General features: G+C 40.7%; 2 protein-coding genes across 2 annotated transcripts in view; both read right to left on the minus strand.

The window, feature by feature from the left end:
• LOC139384022 (vacuolar protein sorting-associated protein 4B-like) overlaps positions 1–20,884 on the minus strand; it is a 48,875-nt gene that overhangs the window by 1,170 nt on the left and 26,821 nt on the right. The gene's annotated exons all lie outside the window — the stretch shown is intronic.
• LOC139384020 (uncharacterized) lies at positions 3,125–19,913 on the minus strand. The gene is made up of 10 exons (XM_071128650.1): positions 18,836–19,913; positions 8,181–8,257; positions 7,960–8,041; positions 7,709–7,778; positions 4,837–6,028; positions 3,959–4,176; positions 3,793–3,849; positions 3,594–3,693; positions 3,326–3,499; positions 3,125–3,204 (listed from the first exon to the last, which is right to left on the minus strand). The coding sequence occupies exons 5-9, from the start codon at positions 5,687–5,689 to the stop codon at positions 3,327–3,329; spliced, it is 1,401 nt and encodes a 466-aa protein (XP_070984751.1). The 5' UTR covers positions 5,690–6,028; positions 7,709–7,778; positions 7,960–8,041; positions 8,181–8,257; positions 18,836–19,913; the 3' UTR covers positions 3,125–3,204; position 3,326.

The following is a 20,884-nucleotide window of genomic DNA, read 5'->3' on the forward strand; positions in this document are numbered from 1 at the left end:
ATGGTACTTTCAAGTTAGGCCTACCTTTCCACCCCAGACCGAGTAGGCCTACTGACGCAGAAAAATGTAAGCTTCAACTGCTGGCTAATCTTCTTCCTTGGCTTAACCCAACGAGAGGTCACAAGTGTTTCCCTAAAAGCTGTCTGGGTTTAAATGTATTTTATTGTACAGAATGTGAATAGCTTAATCAATTGATAGTGTCAGATTCGATTATATCCAAGCAAATGAAACAACAATATCCCCATACATGTATGCATCAGAGTCACGTCTTTCCCAGTTATTCCTATTTTACATCTTGTTTCTAGCATTAAGAAGTGCGGACCAAAGTGTTGTTATAGATAACTGTATATAATTACATCTGTTTCATTTTCCTCAAAATATTAAACTAATAGTGGGTAGGTCTGTACTTTTTGCCCTTTTCTTTAAGAAAAGGTAGGCCTATGGCATACCCTCTCATACACACTAACTTCAAGTCTTAACAGACACAGAGGTGGGCTATTTAAAGAGTGCATGGCGGGTGGAGGAATTGACTAACATATCTATGTATATAGCAGCCTATAGCCTAAATTCATCAGTCAAACCGGTAGGCCTGCCTCTTATTTCTTAAATAGGAAGAAATAGGCTCCAACACATATCCCTAATTAAAATGAAGACGTTTAAAATGAATGATTTTTACTCAAATTTGCATACTTTCAGCACCATGAGCTGTCCATTTCCGATTGTTTGTGCCGTGGCTGCTGCTTCAAGTTTCAGCACCACAATGTAAGTTACTCGAATCTGACTTCTTGTGAGGTCAATAACTCTGATAAACCTTTTTTGATATCCTCAGAGGACCGTTATTATCATGTTTTAACCACTCCTTCATTATTACTGAAACACGATTCAAATTGGTAAATATAAAGATCCAGTCCATAAAAAAATTGGAGGCCCCTTAAACTTCAGTGTTGTGATGCAAAAATGCTAGCAAAATGTATAGCGCATAGAATTAAAAAGGTATTGTCGGACATTATTCATTCTAATCAGACAGGTTTTTTACATGGACAATATATTGGAGATCATATAAAGCAAGTACTGCAACCAATAGAACACTATGAACAATCAGGGAAACCAGGCCTGCTATTCATAGCTGACTTTTAAAAGGCTTTTCATAAAGTACGACTGGAGTTTATATATTAATGCCTGGAACATTTACATTTTGGACAATCTCTTATAAAATGGGTTAAAATCATGTATAGTAACCCTAGGTGTAAAATAGTTGTACGGATGTACTCTGAGAGTCTGGAAGCAAGTTCAGGGAATAAATAAATTTAATTAATAAATAAATGAACAAAACAAGGAACACAAACAGCGCACTGACATGAAACAGCAACAATGACTAATGGGGGTAGAAACCAAAGGGAGGGACATATAAAGGGCAGGTAATCAAGGAGGTGATGGAGTCCAGGTGAGTGTCATAATGCGTGTAAGGCTGGTGACAGGTGTGCGCCATAACGAACGGCCTGGTGACCTAGAGGCCGGAGAGGGAGCACATGTGACAATAGTAAATAATGGCTACTTCTCATAAAAGAAGGTTGTCCACTATCGGCATATCTATTTATTATGGCCATCGAAAAGTTAGCTATTAAAATCCGATCCTACAATAATATCAAGGGATTAGAAATCCCACCACCTGCCAACCCCTCTTTACACTGCTGCTACTCTCTGTTCATCATATATGCATAGTCACTTTAACCATATTTACATGTACATTCTACCTCAATCAGCCTGACTAACCGGTGTCTGTATGTAGGCTCGCTAGTTTTATAGCCTCACTACTGTATTTTTCACTGTCTTCTTACTGTTGTTTTTATTTCTTTACCTACCTATTGTTCACCTAATACCTTTTTTTTTGCACTATTGGTTAGAGCCTGTAAGTAAGCATTTCACTGCGGTATTCGGCGCATGTGACAAATAAACTTTGATTTGATTCATGCTGTTCTGTGCTGATGGTTGTTGGAGAGGGCAGCGGCAGCTGAGTAAGATGGGGCCTTTTATGGCCCTGCCTCTGGGAGCCTGTCTGCTTGTGACATGATGAGAGAGTGAGAGGGCCTTCCTGTAAGATATTTTGTGCTACAAACATACTTCTATTTGAAGAGGTTTTTGACCATTCAGGGACCTACTATCAAACAGTCATGAAATCATAAAAAATTATTGTCTACACAAAAGAATGTGAATTTGGTCCCCCCCAATTTTTTGGGGCCAAGTTATATGCATGAAAATAAAGATGCTTTAAAATATGTGACATTTTGGAGAGATTTTTGGACAGTATAGGGGCCTCCTAGGCCTTGTTATGGATACATGTCTATTTAGATAGGTTGGTATAAGATATCTGCTCCATTTTTGGGTCCCATGTTGACAAGATGTTGGGGAATCACTGGAGGGAAATATTGACCAACTGAGCATCTCAGTGTACATCTCAATAAACACAATAGGTGTTTTGTTACATTTCAGTATTCTGTGAAATATTTAAAGTGTCATATTGGGATGCAAACTCAAAAATGTAAACTCTGTTACTGTTTTCTTATTTTTTAAGCCCCTGACCATGTGTGTGAGGTGTATACAGGATGTACATAAATGGGCATAAACACGTGGCACAGAAAATCAAAATATTGACATTTAGGAATTGAAAATGCATCTAAATATATTTTGTTGTGTCTTTTTTTAACCTTTATTTAACAAGGCAAGTCAGTTAATTAAGAACAAATTCTTTTTTTCAATGATGGGTTAACTGCCTGTTCAGGGGCAGAACGACAGAACAACAACTCGGGGGTTTGAACTTGCAACATTCAGGTTACTAGTCCAACGCTGTAACCACTAGGCTACCCTGCCACCGTCTACGGAATACATAAATAACATGTTTTTGTTTTGTTTAAATATGTGTATAAAATATACTTTCCTGTACAGTAAGTAAATGTAAGACATCCAGAAAGCATGAAAAAATGTTTTTGTAATGTCTAAAATAAAATATATGCATATAATATTTATTTGTCTGTACAGTAAGTAACGTAAATGCAGAAGCAATAAGAATTGTAAATGATGATAGAACACATCAAATTCATGTGAACATGAGGACACAAAGGAGATATTTAATTAAAAGATCATATTTTAATACATTTTTAATGCTGAAAAAATCTATGTATGGCAAATCCAATTTGGGAAAATGGCCTGTTGGACAAAAATGAAAAAATAGTTAACATCCTTGCTACTTCAGCCATTTGCGATGTGAAAGTCAAATCACAGTTAATGATGAATGGATACAATTTGGAAGGATTTTCCAGAGTCATACCTCAGTAGGGTAGAGTGTCAGGTGGCACAACCATTGGTGCCATGAGGTCAAAGTGTGAAGGAGGGAGCAAGCCAGAGAGCTGTCTAGGAAGCAGTCCAGCCCCATGGCTTGGAGGCTTTGAGTTGGTCCCATCATTGTAATGCATTGTGGGGTATCTGCTGCCCCATAGACCTGCTGGCAGTGGGAAAGGTGAGGAGACCACCAGGGACATCTATGATTCGCTGACACAGTCTTGGTTAGACCACATGTATTCTAAAGCAATATTCACCTGCTTTCATAGAGTAGGGATTCACTCCTTTGGGGACACTGCCAGTGTTCCCCTGATATCCATGTGTCCCCATCGGTGGAGGTGGTGGTACACACTTGTTCTGTAAAACACATCAACACATTTTCCAAATTGTTGGTAATATTAGCACAGTTGAAATACAATGGTTGTTCACTGTTTTTAATTTAATTTAAGTGTGTACTTCAGCCTTGGGCTCAGTTTTGTTAACCCATCTGTGCAGAGTTGGATCCCAGACAATCTGAGGAAGAAGAGATTAGCAATGTGAAGCAAGCCACAATTTATTTTTATTTTTTAAATCCACTCAATTGTCTCTACATAGAATATAGTGTTAATAACCAGTTCCTTACAGATCTGTTTTTGTCCTCAGGTAGATGAACCTCCTTCTTATTAGCTCTTCCACTCCCAAAGACCCACCTGAGCCAGCCTCCACTGTTATTGTGAACAGCAGGGGTCTCAGGCTCAGCCACCGGCCGGGTGCCAGTCTGGAACTGAGGGTTGGCATCGGAGTGTTCCGGCTTGGTGATGGACATCATAGCAGGATGCTCAACATATCTAAGTCGGACATCTGTAATAAGTGGGAGAAGTCAGGCCACTCTGCTCATGTCACCATACAGAACAATTACTAGCTGACAGGTAGGAACGTCTCGCTCTGATACTCTGTTTACAACCCAATCTTAACCTACACGCAGTCACAGGGATTACTGGGAGGTTACTCCAGGACTCTGCCACCGCATTGTTTTGGTTGCAAAATCAACAATTCCCTGCATATTATGTGAGGGCTTACAAATGTGACCAATAACCAAACTATTTCTGCATAAAATAGTCACATCACAATATTATCGCATAGAACTGACAATTACCACAGTACAAAAAGAGGGCTCGCAATTTCAACCAATCGCCGCACATTTACTGCATAATATGGTTCAATCAAGCGACACATCAACACAGTTTTTTCCCTTGTCAGCACATTTTTGCAACAAATTGGACAAAACAATTGCATATTGCAATGCAAAATGTCATGATTGTCGCTGCAAAATCTAGCATATTTATCCGCAAATATGAAAAAAATCCATGTGAAATCCTGGAGAGATTTACTGGAGTATGAAAATGTATAGACTCGCTCTGGATAACAGTGTCTGCTAAATGACTCAAATGTAAAAGTACAATGGAGCTAAACATTTTTATGTAGAAAATGCATGAAAGTAATTAGGTAAGGTTAAGTGACCTCTTCTCTTGGAATAGAAATCCACAGGTGGAGTACACGCTCCACCATCCCATTTCCGCAGTGGTGCCAACATGGGGATGATGGAAGGTGGTTGTGGATGAATGTTTTCATTCTTCACAGGGACACTGGCTGTGAGGAGGATCTCCTCCCTCTCTTCAGAGATGAGGCCTGATGCTCTGAGGATCTCCTCCCTCTGTGCAGGGACACTGGCTGTTTGGAGGATACCCTCCCTTGGTGGCGGGATGAGGCCTGATGCTCGGAAGATCCCCTCCCTCTGTGCAGGGACACTGGCTGTTTGGAGGATACCCTCCCTCTGTGATGGGATGAGGCCTGATGCTCGGAAGATCCCCTCCCTCTGTGCAGGGACACTGGCTGTTTGGAGGATACCCTCCCTCTGTGATGGGATGAGGCCTGATGCTCGGAGGATCTCCTCCCTCTCAGCAGGGACACTGGCCTTTGGGACGATTCCCTCCCTGTGCACAGGGACGCTGACCATTGGGACGATTCCCTTCCTCTGCGCAGTGACACTGGCCATCAGGTGGATCAACTCCTTTTGTGCAGGAATGAGGCCTGATGCTCTGCGGATCTTCTTCTTCGGCACAGTGATAGAAGCTGCTGGAAGAATCCCCTCCCTCTGTTCAGTGATGCTGGCTGCTGAGAGAATCCCATCCCTCTGTGCTGGGACACTGGCTGTTCGGACATTCCCCTCCCTCTGTGGCGGGATGAGGCCTGATGCTCGGAGGATCTCCAACCTCTCAGCAGGGACACTAGCCTTTGGGACGATCCCCTCCCTGTGCGCAGGGACGCTGACCATTGGGACGATTCCCTTCCTCTGCGCAGTGACACTGGCCATCAGGTGGATCAACTCCTTTTGTGCAGAAATGAGGCCTGATGCTCTGAGGATCTTCTCCTTTCGCACAGTGACAGTAGCTGCAGTAGCTGCTGGAAGAATCCCCTCCCTCTGTGCAGGGACACTGGCTGTGAGGCGGATGTCCTCCCTCTCTTCAGGGATGAGGCCTGATGCTCGGAAGATCTCCTCCCTCTGCACAGTGATGTTAGCTGCTGGGAGAATCCCCTCCCTCTGTGCAGGGACACTGGATGTTTGGAGGATACCCTCCCTCTGTGACAGGATGAGGCCTGATGCTCGGAGGATCTCCTCCCTCTGCACAGCAACTTCGGCTGCTGTGATGATCTGCAGGTATAAATAGAGCATAAATTAATTCCCTAAAAAATCAACCACTTAGAATCTATAACATCATTACACTGAGTGTATTAAACATTAAGAACACCTTCTCTTTCAGTGACATAGACAAATCAGGTGAAAGCTATAGTCCCTTATTGATGTGAATTGTTAAATCTTCTTCTCAGTGTAGATGAAGGGGGGGGGGGCAGGTTAAAGAATGATTTTTAGACAATTGAGACATGGATTGTGTATGTGTGTCATTCAGAGGGTGAATGGGCAAGACCAAAGATTTAAGTCCCTTTGAACAGAGTATGGTAGTATGTGCCAGGTGCACCGGTTTGGGTCAAGAACTGCAATGCTGTTGGGTTTTTCAGCTCAACAGTTTTCCCTGAGTATCAACAATGGTCCACCACCAAAGGGGGGAAACTCAATAGGAAGGTGTTGTTAATGTTTTGTTCACTCAGTGTAGATCAATCCCTAGCATATACTTCCATTTGCATGTGTACTGATACTGTAAATACACAAATTATATTAATGTTATCTACAATATATTATAATATCGTAAGTCTCCCTGCTGCAGGGGCATTTCCTCCTACAATTTTGAGCTGATTTTCTTCACTTTAGCAATATTTTGTATCTTTGTTAATTTTAATTGTAATTGTGTTTGGAAAGGTACTGTTACTACAGGAGATGATGCTATCATAAAGCATTTGATGTAAGTATGTAGGACAATTACCCATAATGCTCACTGACTGAACATTCAAAATTACCATGGCAATTATTGACGCATTCACATGCTTTCGGAAACTTGGAACCTCAGAGTTAAAATGAATGTAAGTTATTAGCGTAGAGCTTCCTACTGGTTGATTCTGATACTTCACAAGTGGGAAACCTGAAATCCTCATTCCATAACGACTTAGCGAGTCAGAGAGTCAGAAATGTCTGAATTTTCTAGTTCCGACTTGAAGGGCCTTCTATGATGTAGGGCAGGTCAGTAACCACATTATTTTACTGTCCCCAGTCGCACACAGACTTTTATGGTCACACAAGTTGCCACTCATTCAAAATGAGTAGCCTAACAATTATTTACGTGGCCCCAGGTACATTTGCAACCAAATTATTTTTGTGTGAGAAATCAATAATAGTTGCACACATAGGGTAACAGTGAGCAATGAGCAAGATAAGCATAGACGGGAAGTTGACAATAGCTTATTATTAGTGTAAATAAACTGTATTTCTATGGTTGCAGTCCTCAAAGATTGAATTGCATTGAATTGAATTAATCAGATCCAATGATTTACCGCCCGTAGGGTGGGGTACCGCTAGTCATCATTATTATAATCACCATCTCAATCATTATCACCATACCATCATAGACTTATTCTTCTGTATCTGAGACTCATCTGACACTACCTTAGATATGGCAGTCTGCAACTCAATACACTGCCCCTGCATGGTGTTCAGCGTCCCCTGCATGTGGTTAATCGAATGCTTAACATCGTTCAGCAGGATCTGAATCTCAAGCCTGCAAGAAATCAGGTGGTTCAACATACTGAGATGACGAGAGGCTTCAGACCATGCCCATTGGACCATCTTTAGGATTCTTTCTCACTTAACACCAATCTTATTAGGAATGTAACTTTGTGCAGAAGATGTTACAATAGTGTTATTTAGAAGACAAAAGTGTACTTTGTCAGGTGCCAGAAGGGTGACGGCATGTCTCCCTGCTCCAGTGAGCTCTGCTGACAGGTCTTGCTCACTGTTGGAGGAACGGGAGCCAAATTAGAGGAAAAATATCTATGGTTGTTCAGCAATGAAACATTCATGGCATAATGGGGATTGTTCTTCCCTGTGAAAAGAATAAAAACAGCTGGGATTTACTTTCTCACTTTTAGATAATGTAATACAATCTTTAAACCCATCAGAAGTGTAGTGCTTACCTCCATGAAAATGTTGGTCCCTGTTATTTTGGGCGGCATTGTCCCAATGTTGACCACTAGTTCCAACTTGTGATGAGAAGGTCTTGATGAAACGATCAAGTCAACATTTTGTTAGACATTTCAGAGATAGCATTAACAGTTGTACATGAGACAGTGCTTCCAGATATTGAGGTATCTTCCTTCTGAGGTATGTAAAAAAAATCTGGTGTGTGAGTACTCACATGAAAGGTATCCATGATTCTTGGTCAGAAGCTGGAATTATTGCTACACAGCTTTCAGGCGACTTTATGTCTTGGGCCTGGATGAATCATTGAAATACAAGTAATAATGTGAATTTGTGATGCATAATTGCCATTGTAATTTGGAATATTCCATCAAAGTTATTTTTTTGACAGTCAAAACAACTAACTCTTACGATTAATCACTTGACTTGAGTAATTTGAGTTAACGGAAATAGCTACTTTATATTCTGACCTAGACACTGACTTGTGCAATGCCTAATGCATAAACTATGCGTGTTATTGGCTCATCATAGTATATAGCCGAGGGTCTCATAGTCCAAAAACAGCATTGGCCATTGGACTGCTCAGTCAAAACAACAAATTTAAGATTAATCACTTGACTGGAGTAACTTGAGTTCGGGAAACTAAAACATTAAAAGTAGGCTATAGCTTGACGCATATTCTTACCTTGGACAAGCTATCCAAAAGGCCTAACCAGTCTTGCTTGAAGATACCGTTAGGCAGATAAAAGCGCGGTACGGTTTGAGACACGGTATTGTGAATCTGTAACACTGATATAAAAGCACGTTTTCATTTATGATTTACACTGTAGAATGACCTGCAAGCCAATCAGAATCGAGTTTTAAACTACACGGTGGGTTCCATGGAACGTCACAAACATAATTGTCCACTTGCGTCACAGATTAAAGCAACTGAACATGGGTTTAATAGCTATATTGGCTATATGTACAGTAAATGCACATCGTATTGAATTGAGATTACACCGACTGCACCACTGAAACTATTTAGCCTAATCCTTTGAGGATCATATGTCAAATGTCAGAATCATGGCACATGAAAACATAATGAAATTGACTGCAGATTATACAATTCACTGTGACACAATATCCATGTAATTTCAATTAAATTACGTTGAACCGTGGAATAAACATAAACATTGAATTCATTTATGTGCCCATTGGGAAGTGATCAAATCGAAATGATTGAATACATACAGTATTACAAAGAAAGAGCTCGAAAAAGTCTAATTTCCCTGGGCCACCCAAAAGAAAAAATGTATGTACGCATTACTGTAAATCGTTTTGGATGAAAGCGTCTGCTTTCAAATCTCTGACTCTCACACATATTTACAATCTCGCGATGTTTATTTCTGGCGCTTTCACGTTGCGGGATTTCGTGAAGTAATTGATGCGCAGGAGAGCTTCATGAAATCAGCGACATTAACGGTTCCAAATCGAGCAATAAGCTTCAATTTAAAAGTCCATCGTTCACAAATTGTGGCATATTTTCTGTTTCAAGATGCGTTCTGTTAAGTTTCTCTGATCTCTGAAAAGTAATTTAGGTTATCAATATTCTTTATTAAATAATATCTGGAATAATAGTTTAATTTCCATTCCACTAGATGGCACTATCCCCTATGCTACTCCCTGTCAGGGGTCTGAGGATTCTGAAACAAAATAGTGTAGGCTCTTGAAACGCATCGGTGTGTTGGTAGATGTGCTGTACATTGTTATAAACACTTATTACACTGCTATAGACTTATTATCAATGTCACTCCCTGTTATAAACACATATTACAGTATAAATGATGATCCTGTGTAGAGCATGCCGATCCCACCACCAGGGTTGTGGGTTCGATTCCCGGGGAAACCCATACGTAAAATGTATGTGCAAATGACTGTAAGTCGCTTTGAATGAAAGCATCTGCTAAATGTCATATATTATGATTACATTGTTTAAACAACAGGCCTACAATGTGAAAGTCTATTGCTTTTTCAAATGAATATTTGTGTTGGAACTTGACATCAGTTGGAAAGGCAGCACATGTATCTGTTGAATTACTACCTGATTCAAAAGTTGTGGACAGAAATGTGGGTATACTATAATACAAGTAAAAAATAAAATAATGACAAGCACATCTTGTTCTTTTTCAATTCACGTTTTATTAAGTCAGGGTAGCTTGGTGATCATGGCTACGTGTAACAGCATTGAGATCCCCTCTGGAAACAGAACTGAATTGAGTATTACTAAACCAATATACCCTCAACTATACAGACACACAGCAATGTAGTGCTGCTGACCTGGGTTCCAGACCCACTAGGGGAGTCACCCTGCAGACCCACTAAGGGGCGGTACGTAGCCTCAAGTTTAGATCATTGGGCCAGTTACCGAAAGATTGCTGGCTCAAATACCGGAGCCGACAAAGTGAGAAAATAAGGCACTTGTGGGTGTCTCAGAGGGAGTTGGGATATGCAAAAAAACAACAATTGTGTGTAAGTTAAAATGCTCCATCATTCTTGTCTATGCAGGTTCGTAGTGTTGTAATACTGTAGCTACTATTTGACTGGAGTTGGGTCTTGATAGGAGAGACTGAGTAAGGAGTAGTAAAGCCCCTGCCAACCAGGACCTCTCAACCCTCCTGTTCTAAGTCCTCTGTGAACTTCCTGACCTTGAACAAGACCTCCATGTTGACTGTGGGTTGCGTGGTGGATAGTGAGCACAGCACGTCAGACTGGAGGGCAGAGGGACACACACAGAAGACAAACAAAATCATGAGCATGGTTCAGAAATTACACAAATGTGAGAGTCAGTTTGAAATGCCTGAATGTGTATGTTGAAACAGCATGTTCCAGTATGTTTGTGAGCAGTGAATGTGAGTGTGTCTGTGCTGTGAATGTGTGTTTCTCACCATGCAGATGATGGGCCATACAGTATTAGTAGAAACGTTTTAAATAAATCACAAATGACTGAAATGACAGTATAGACAGAGAGATAGTCCTATGTGTTCATCTTATTATATTTCTACAATGCCAAAACAGTGTGTGTTATTTGCAACGAAACTGTCCCTGTCTGTAAATAATTAACTCTGAGACGTCCGTAGGGATCTGAGCATGGTACTTTCAAGTTAGGCCTACCTTTCCACCCCAGACCGAGTAGGCCTACTGACGCAGAAAAATGTAAGCTTCAACTGCTGGCTAATCTTCTTCCTTGGCTTAACCCAACGAGAGGTCACAAGTGTTTCCCTAAAAGCTGTCTGGGTTTAAATGTATTTTATTGTACAGAATGTGAATAGCTTAATCAATTGATAGTGACAGATTCGATTATTTCCAAAGCAAATGAAACAACAATTTCCCCATATGCATCAGAGTCACGTCTTTCCCAGTTATTCCTATTTTACAGCTTGTTTCTAGCATTAAGAATCGCGGACCAAAGTGTTGTTATAGATAACTGTATATAATCACATCTGTTTCATTTTCCTCAAAATATTAAACTAATAGTGGGTAGGCCTGTACTTTTTGCCCTTTTCTTTAAAAGGTAGGCCTATGGCATACCCTCTCATACACACTAACTTCAAGTCTTAACAGACACAGAGGTGGGCTATTTAAAGAGTGCATGGCGGGTGGAGGAATTGACTAACATACCTATGGATTTTTATTTTATTTATTTATTTATCCGTTATTTTACCAGGTAAGTTGACTGAGAACACGTTCTCATTTGCAGCAACGACCTGGGGAATAGTTACAGGGGAGAGGAGGGGGATGAATGAGGCAATTGTAAACTGGAGATTATTAGGTGACCGTGATGGTTTCAGGGCCAGATTGGGAATTTAGCCAGGACACCGGGGTTAACACCCCTACTCTTACGATAAGTGCTATGGGATCTTTAATGACCTCAGAGAGTCAGGACACCCGTTTAACGTCCCATCCGAAAGACGGATATAGCAGCCTATAGCCTAATTTCATCAGTCAAACCGGTAGGCCTGCCTCTTATTTCTTAAATAGGAAGAAATAGGCTCCAACACATAGTCCTAATTAAAATGAAGACGTTTAAAATGAATGATGTTTACTCAAATTTGCATACTTTCAGCACCATGAGCTGTCCATTTCCGATTGTTTGTGCCGTGGCTGCTGCTTCAAGTTTCAGCACCACAATGTAAGTTACTTGAATCTGACTTCTTGTGAGGTCAATAACTCTGATAAACCTTTTTTGATATCCTCAGAGGACCGTTATTATCATGTTTTAACCACTCCTTCATTATTACTGAAACAAAGTGGTAAATATAAAGATCCAGTCCATAAAAAAATTGGAGGCCCCTTAAACTTCAGTGTTGTGATGCAAAAATGCTAGCAAAATGTATAGCGCATAGAATTAAAAAGGTGTTGTCGGACATTATTCATTCTAATCAGACAGGTTTTTTACATGGACAATATATTGGAGATCATATAAAGCAAGTACTGCAACCAATAGAACACTATGAAGAATCAGGGAAACCAGGCCTGCTATTCATAGCTGACTTGTAAAAGGCTTTTCATAAAGTACGACTGGAGTTTATATATTAATGCCTGGAACATTTCAATTTTGGACAATCTCTTATAAAATGGGTTAAAATCATGTATAGTAACCCTAGGTGTAAAATAGTTGTATGCTGAGAGTCTGGAAGCAAGTTCAGGGAATGAATACATTTAATTAATTAATAAATTAACAAAACAAGGAACACAAACAGCGCACTGACATGAAACAGCAACAATGACTAATGGGGGTAGAAACCAAAGGGAGGGACATATAAAGGGCAGGTAATCAAGGAGGTGATGGAGTCCAGGTGAGTGTCATAATGCGTGTAACGCTGGTGACAGGTGTGCGCCATAACGAACAGCCTGGTGACCTAGAGGCCGGAGAGGGAGCACATGTGACAATAGTAAATAATGGCTACTTCTCATAAAAGAAGGTTGTCAACTATCGGCATATCTATTTATAATGGCCATCGAAAAGTTAGCTATTAAAATCCGATCCTACAATAATATCAAGGGATTAGAAAACCTGCCAACCCCTCTTTACACTGCTGCTACTCTCTGTTCATCATATATGCATAGTCACTTTAACCATATTTACATGTACATTCTACCTCAATCAGCCTGACTAACCGGTGTCTGTATGTAGCCTCACTACTTTTATAGCCTCGCTACTGTATTTTTCACTGTCTTCTTACTGTTGTTTTTATTTCTTAACCTACCTATTGTTCACCTAATACCTTTTTTTTGCACTATTGGTTAGAGCCTGTAAGTAAGCATTTCACTGCGGTATTCGGCGCATGTGACAAATATACTTTGATTTGATTCATGCTGTTCTGTGCTGATGGCTGTTGGAGAGGGCAGCGGCAGCTGAGTAAGATGGGGCCTTTTATGGCCCTGCCTCTGGGAGCCTGTCTGCTTGTGACATGATGAGAGAGTGAGAGGGCCTTCCTGTAAGATATTTTGTGCTACAAACATACTTCTATTTGAAGAGGTTTTTGACCATTCAGGGACCTACTATCAAACAGTCATGAAATCATAAAAAATTATTGTCTACACAAAAGGATGTGAATTTGGTCCCCCCCAATGTTTTGGGGCCAAGTTATATGCATGAAAATAAAGATGCTTTAAAATATGTGACATTTTGGAGAGATTTTTGGACAGTATAGGGGCCTCCTAGGCCTTGTTATGGATACATGTCTATTTAGATAGGTTGGTATAAGATATCTGCTCCATTTTTGGGTCCCATGTTGACAAGATGTTGGGGAATCACTGGAGGGAAATATTGACCAACTGAGCATCTCAGTGTACATCTCAATAAACACAATAGGTGTTTTGTTACATTTCAGTATTCTGTGAAATATTTAAAGTGTCATATTGGGATGCAAACTCAAAAATGTAAACTCTGATACTGTTTTCTTATTTTTTAAGCCCCTGACCATGTGTGTGAGGTGTATACAGGATGTACATAAATGGGCATAAACACGTGGCACAGAAAATACAAATATTGACATTTAGGAATTGAAAATGCATCTAAATATATTTCGTTGTGTCTTTTTTTTTTTTTTTTCAATTTAAAGTTTTATTAAGTTTTCTTGTTTTTCAATCAACCAACAAAACACATTCCACATTCACAGATGTGACAGGCTTTAAAAAAATAAAAAATAAAAAAATAATAATACTTTTGAAAAAATAAAAATACAATTAAAATGAATGATAAAGTCAAATAAAAGCATTTATTTTTCTTAATCTATATATTTTCCTTGGTACATACATACATACGCACATATACATACACACACACACCTACGCACATGTACTCAAAAACGAAATTAAAATAAAAAAAACATATAACACTTGCAGCAGCACTATCAAGGTTCTTATCAGCTATTTCAAGCATTCGCTGAGACGACGGGCCAATAATTCGTTTTTAGGTTTTACAGTACCTTACACAACATGTATCTGCACATTTCCCTAGTCACCCCGTTCACTCTGTCCAGTTTGAAATATAGTTGAATAGTGGAGACCAGAGTCTATCAAACTTGGGCTGTCTCTTGTGGAGGTCATAAGTGAGCTTTTCAAGAGGAAGAAAGTCAACAATCTGGTCAATCCACATTTTAAATGTAGGAGGGGTATTAGAGGCCCACAATAGAAGAATACATTTCTTAGCAAAGTATGTAATAGTCATAAGCAAATTTTCTCTGTCAGGATCAAGAACAAAGTCCTGCTGGGCATTAAGAAGATAGATACACGGGGTCATATCAAACTGTACCTCTAGTATTTTCTGTGCAGCAGTATGTACAGATTGCCATAATCTGGCAATCTCCCTACAGCTCCAAAATACATGCATATAGGTTCCGCTTTCAGAGGTACATCTTTTACAGTTAGGAGACATATCTGTTTTCATTCTATCGAGTCTCAAAGGAGTATAATAAAATTTGTTCAAAAATTAGATTAGATTCAAAAATTAGATTCGATTTTTACACTGGTAGAGGAGCAGTATACCCTGTCGCAAACCTCCGCCCATAACTCATCAATGATAGTCAGACCAAGGTCCTTTTCCCAGATTATTTTCAAAGGAGTAAAGGAGGAGCTTCCTTTCTCAGAAAGGAGTCTATAGATGTAAGATATTTTGCCTTTAATGGATTGTGCTGTGACAAGAAGGGTTTCAACTTCATTCAACTGAGTTCTAAACCTCCTCTTGGAGGTAAATGAGGAAATTACATGTCTAATTTGAAGATATTTAAAAAAAATGGGATCTTGGCACATCGAATTCACTGCAGAGCTCTTGAAAGGATTTCAGTGTAGTGGTTTTCTGATGAAATAGGTCTGAAAAGGTCCTGATTCCTAGAGTATGCCAAAGATTAAAGTTGGCATCCCTCAGGGCTTTTGGCAAGTCTGGGTTGCCTACTATAAGCGAGTGAGAACATATTTGGGAGGAAATGCCCAGGTATTTCTTACAGTCCCTCCACGCTAGTAGGGTGCTGTAAATCGCAAAGGTTTTGGCTATGTTGCCCACTTCACTAAAGTTATTAATGAATATAATTGAACTTAAGGGCAATGAACCACAGGATTGGGCTTCTATCTGAATCCACGTTGACTCTTGTCTGTTTGTGATCCATGTTAGCATGTTGCGGATTTGGGCAGACCAGTAGTACAGTTGAAGGGAGGGAAGGGCAAGACCACCTTTAGATTCAGGTTTTGATAAAGTGGAAAACTTGATCCTAGGTTTTTTATTGCCCCATATAATTTTGGTGATGCTTTGGTTAGTTGTTTTGAAGAAGGAAACTGGGAGATAGCATGGGAGCATCTGAAATAAGTAGTTTAGTCTAGGGAGGACGTTCATACGGATTACATGAATTCTTCCTACTAAGCTAATTGGGAGGGAGATCCAGGTTTGGAGATCGTTCTTGATTCGATCCAGGAGTGGAAGATAATTTTCCTTAAAAAGGCTATTCAGATCTGGTGTTATGAAGATCCCGAGGTATTGAAACCCGTGTGTTTTCCATTGGAAAGGACAAAGTGTCTTCATAGAGCTGGTGAGTGTAATATTGAGAGGGCAGACAGTGGATTTGTTAAAATTGATCATATAACCTGAAAACTTGCCATACTGAGCAATTGTGTCTAAAATGAGAGGGAGTGATTTCTCAGGGTTGGATATGTAGAGCAAGACATCATTCGCGTAAAGCGAAATCTTGTGCTGCAGGCCACCTGCAGAAACACCCATAATACTTGGATTGCTCCTTATCAGCTCTGCCAGAGGCTCCGCCCCCAACAAGTAGAGCAGGGGGGACAGCGAGCACCCTTGTCTTGTGCCCCGTTCCAGAGGGAATCTGTCAGAGTTCAGTCCATTAGTAGTCACCATGGCATTTGGATGAGAGTATAGTGATTTGATCCATTTAATAAAATTTGGGCCCATATTGAACTTTTCTAAGACTGAAAACAGAAAGCTCCATTCCATCCTGTCAAACGCCTTCTCAGCATCCAGTGAAGCCAGCAGAACAGGGGTCTTTTGTGCGTTTACTTGATCAATAATATCAAAAAGACGGCGAATGTTATCAGAAGAGTATCTGTCTCTAATAAATCCAGTTTGGTCCGCTTTTATTATTTTGGGAAGAAGAGTGTTTAGTCTTTTGGCGAGCAATTTGGTAATTATTTTATAGTCGAAATCCAACAAGCTTATGGGCCGGAAGGACGAGCAGGATAGGGGGTCCTTGTCCTTTTTTAGCAACACTGTAATGCGAGCTGTGTGCATTGAGTCTGGGAGAACTCCGTTTTTGCAAAAATCCTCCAGCATTGGCATGAAGATAGGGCTGAGCTGGGGCCAAAAAGCTTTGTAGAACTCTCTGGGGAATCCATCTGGGCCTGGGGACTTATTAGGTGGCATGGAGGTAATTGCCTCCAGGATCTCCTCAGGAGTGAAGGGGGAGTTGAGATCTTCCTGGTCGGTCTCTGATAGTTTAGGTAGCGAGATTCCCTCTAGGAAAGAGTGGAGTTCTGCCTCTGTGTGTTTTCTCTCAGAGGTATATAGTTTGCAGTAAAAATCATGAAAAGTTAAATTGATCTTTTTTGGGTCATATGTGACCTCGTCCTCTGCTGTTCGGATAGCCATGATTGTACGCTCTGACTGCTCCTTTTTTAATTGGTAAGCAAGCAATCTACTGGGCCTATTGCTATACTCATGGTATTTCTGTTTAGTAAAGAAAACTTTTTTTTTTATCTCCCGAGTGTAGTCCAAATTCAGTTTGGCTTTGGCTGCTTTAAGATGACTCCAGGAGGTGCTGTCTAGGGATTGTTTATGTATTTTTTCACAGCATTCCAGCTCCCTCTCAAGATCTAGCCTGTGTGCTTCCATTGCTTTTTTCTTAGAGGAAGCATATGCAATTAGATGACCTCTTAGTGTGGCTTTAGCAGCGTCCCACATTGTGGCCGGAGAAACAGGAGAGTCTTTATTGTCTTGTGTGTAGTTGTCTATCCATGTAGTTACCAATGTATGGAACTCGTCATTTGATAGCATGGAGGTGTTGAATTTCCAGCTCTTTGACCTCGGGATGTTTTTGCAGAGGTCAAAGCAGAGGTGGACAAAGGCGTGATCTGAAAGTGCTATGGGTCCGATTGTACATGTGGCTGAATTTATGAAACTCTTTGGGATAAAAATGTAATCTATACGGGAGTAGGTGTTATGGACATTAGAGTAGTATGTATAGTCCATAGATGAGCTATTATTCTCTCTCCAGATATCTATCAGTCCCATCTCTTTAGTAAGAGAGTTCAACATCTTTGCAGATCTAGGATTTGTGGTGGGGACTTGAGATGATTTGTCTAGGGTTGGGTTAAGGGTACAATTAAAATCTCCGGCCACCACGCCAAAGGAGACACAATGCTCATTGAACAGGGTTATAATTTTTGACATGAAGGCAGGAGTATCTGTGTTAGGGGCGTATATGTTTAATATAGTAATTGGTTGACCATATTACCCAGTTATCAAAATAAATCTCCGCTCCGGATCAGATATGTTTTTGTCAATTATGAATGGAACATTTTTATGGATAAGTATGGCTGTGCCTCTACTGTTTGATTTGAAAGATGAGAAATACACCTGTCCCACCCAAGCTCTGCGGAGTTTGGCATGTTCAGCATCACAGAGGTGTGTCTCTTGTAATAGCGCAATGTCTGCTTTTTCCTTTTTTAGTGCACATAGTATCTTTTTTCGTTTTATTGCATGCCCTAGACCATGGCAGTTCCATGTCAATAGATTTAAGGTACTAGTCATCGTCATCGAGCAGTAATCGAACTTTAGTGCAAGTCATCGCTGGGTAAAAGTGGATAGTAATTACAGCTGCGTTCACATAAAAGGAAAATAAATGGTGTACATAAAATAATAATCTCTGAACACCCCAGCCGAGTTCCCAAACAACTCGACACATCCCGTTGGATCTATTACCCCCCCGCTCAGTCTCAATTCTGTGTTCCGAATAAAACAAAAACCGGGAACAGTTAGCAACGCACAACGTCTCCTTCTCCCCACCAAAGAAATGCCTCATCCTCTACACCCCGCATTGAGTAAATAACACAGTTGCCCTCGTCCAGACCCCAGTAAAAGAGGGGAGAAAAATCAAATCAATAGCCCAGCCTACATATGCCTCCCCCAAGGGACATAGGGAACCCCAGGTAATAATAGCAACAACACAAAAACAGGGAAATAAAAGTAGGCTGAAACATTAGTAGGCCTAGGTTAGGCTATACAGCCCATCCCTCTCAGTTAAAGGACAATAAGTATAAATTGGACGGCTATAATGACATTTAGGGAGTGGATCTCTGGATATCGGCTATATGTCGTCTTACCTGCTTTAGTAATGGCATTAATCGCATTTAGTCATTGGTCTGTTTCTCATTGGCCAGGATTGTCTTTCAAAAAACGTTTTGCCTCTTCGGGAGTTTTGAAGTGTCGCAAGGCTCCTTGGTGAAGAATCCTGAGCTCGTTTGGGTATTTGAATCCCCTGAAGATGCCTCGGTCAATGGAGTATTTCTTCACTTCGTCAAATTCTCGGCGCTTTCGGCGTATTCCAGCTGACAGGTCCTGGTGTAAAGCGAGTTTGGCGTTTCCCACTGTGATGGTGTTGTTTTTCGCCGCCTGTAGGACTCGTTCCTTGTCGGTGAATCTCAGGAAACGTATGGTGATTGGGCGCGCTGGTTGTCTGGCTGCTGGTGGGGGCCTCAGTGCTCGGTGAGCTCTCTTGAGTTCTATGGGCCTGTCGGTGGGCAGGTGGAGCCACTCGGGAAGTTTGTCTTGCAGGTAGCGGATCAGTGGCATGTTTCCCTCTTCTTTTTCGCCCAGATTGAATAGAACACAATTATTCCTTCGCCCCCTGTTTTCCAGGTCCTCTGTTTTCTCTTCCAGATGCTCGATTTTCTTTTTAGCATATGCTATTGTTTCCATGGCATCTGTCAATAAGTTTTCCATGGATAGGATTCGCCCCTCTGCCTCGTCCAGGCGCCCTGCATTTATGGTTATCTTGTTGTTGATGTCAGGCAAAGCGTTTTCCAGGATTGTCACCTTGCCCCCTATCGCACTGAGCTGAGAATTAATGGCATCTAATTTAGTGTTTAGTTCTGTACGTTGGGATCTCAACTCAGAAAGGATGTCTTCGACAGAGTGCGAGCTTGGCATTCGTTGTGCCCCGTGGGGGAGCGGGTTCTCTTGCTCCTGGCTAATGGCGCTAGTTTTTTCTGAAGCTAGCTTCTTCTTGGAGGCTTTTTCCGTTGCTAATACTCGAGTCCGGGTAAAAATGTCACCTGTAGTGTCGCCTTTTGTAGCCACCATGACTTTTTCTTGCTAAAGCTAAATGAGTGTGAACTTGGAGTGGAGGTAAGATTAGGAATTGGAAACTACTTGTGGGGAGCTCTTAGTTCATGCGGCCATCTCGTTCAAGGGTCACGTGATCCGTTGTGTCTTTTTTAACCTTTATTTAACAAGGCAAGTCAGTTAATTAAGAACAAATTCTTATTTTCAATGATGGCCTAGGAACAGTGCCTGTTCAGGGGCAGAACGACAGATTTGTACCTCGTCAACTCAGGGGTTTGAACTTGCAACCTTCAGGTTACTAGTCCAACGCTCTAACCACTAGGCTACCCTGCCGCCGTCTATGGAATACATAAATAAAATGTTTTTGTTTTGTTTAAATATGTGTATAAAATATCCTTTCCTGTACAGTAGGTAAATGTAAGAAATCCAGAAAGCATGAAAAAATGTTTTTGTAATGTCTAAAATAAAATATATGCATATAATATTTATTTGTCTGTACAGTAAGTAACGTAAATGCAGAAGCAATAAGAATTGTAAATTATGATAGAACACATCAAATTCATGTGAACATGAGGACACAAAGGAGATATTTAATTAAAATATCATAGTTTAATACATTTTTAATGCTGAAAAAATCTATGTATGGCAAATCCAATTTGGGAAAATGGCCTGTTGGACAAAAATGAAAAAAATAGTTAACATCCTTGCTACTTCAGCCATTTGCGATGTTAAAGTCAAATCACAGTTAATGATGAATGGATACAATTTGGAAGGATTTTCCAGAGTCATACCTCAGTAGTGTAGAGTGTCAGGTGGCACAACCATTGGTGCCATGAGGTCAAAGTGTGAAGGAGGGAGCAAGCCAGAGAGCTGTCTAGGAAGCAGTCCAGCCCCATGGCTTGGAGGCTTTGAGTTGGTCCCATCATTGTAATGCATTGTGGGGTATCTGCTGCCCCATAGACCTGCTGGCAGTGGGAAAGGTGTTAGCAGGTGACCACCAGGGACATCTATGATTGGCTGACACAGTCTTGGTTAAACCACATGTATTCTAAAGCAATATTCACCTGCTTTCATAGAGTAGGGATTCA

The sequence above is a fragment of the Oncorhynchus clarkii genome, chromosome 25 (genome assembly GCF_045791955.1).
Source record: "Oncorhynchus clarkii lewisi isolate Uvic-CL-2024 chromosome 25, UVic_Ocla_1.0, whole genome shotgun sequence".
Lineage (NCBI taxonomy): Eukaryota > Metazoa > Chordata > Actinopteri > Salmoniformes > Salmonidae > Oncorhynchus > Oncorhynchus clarkii.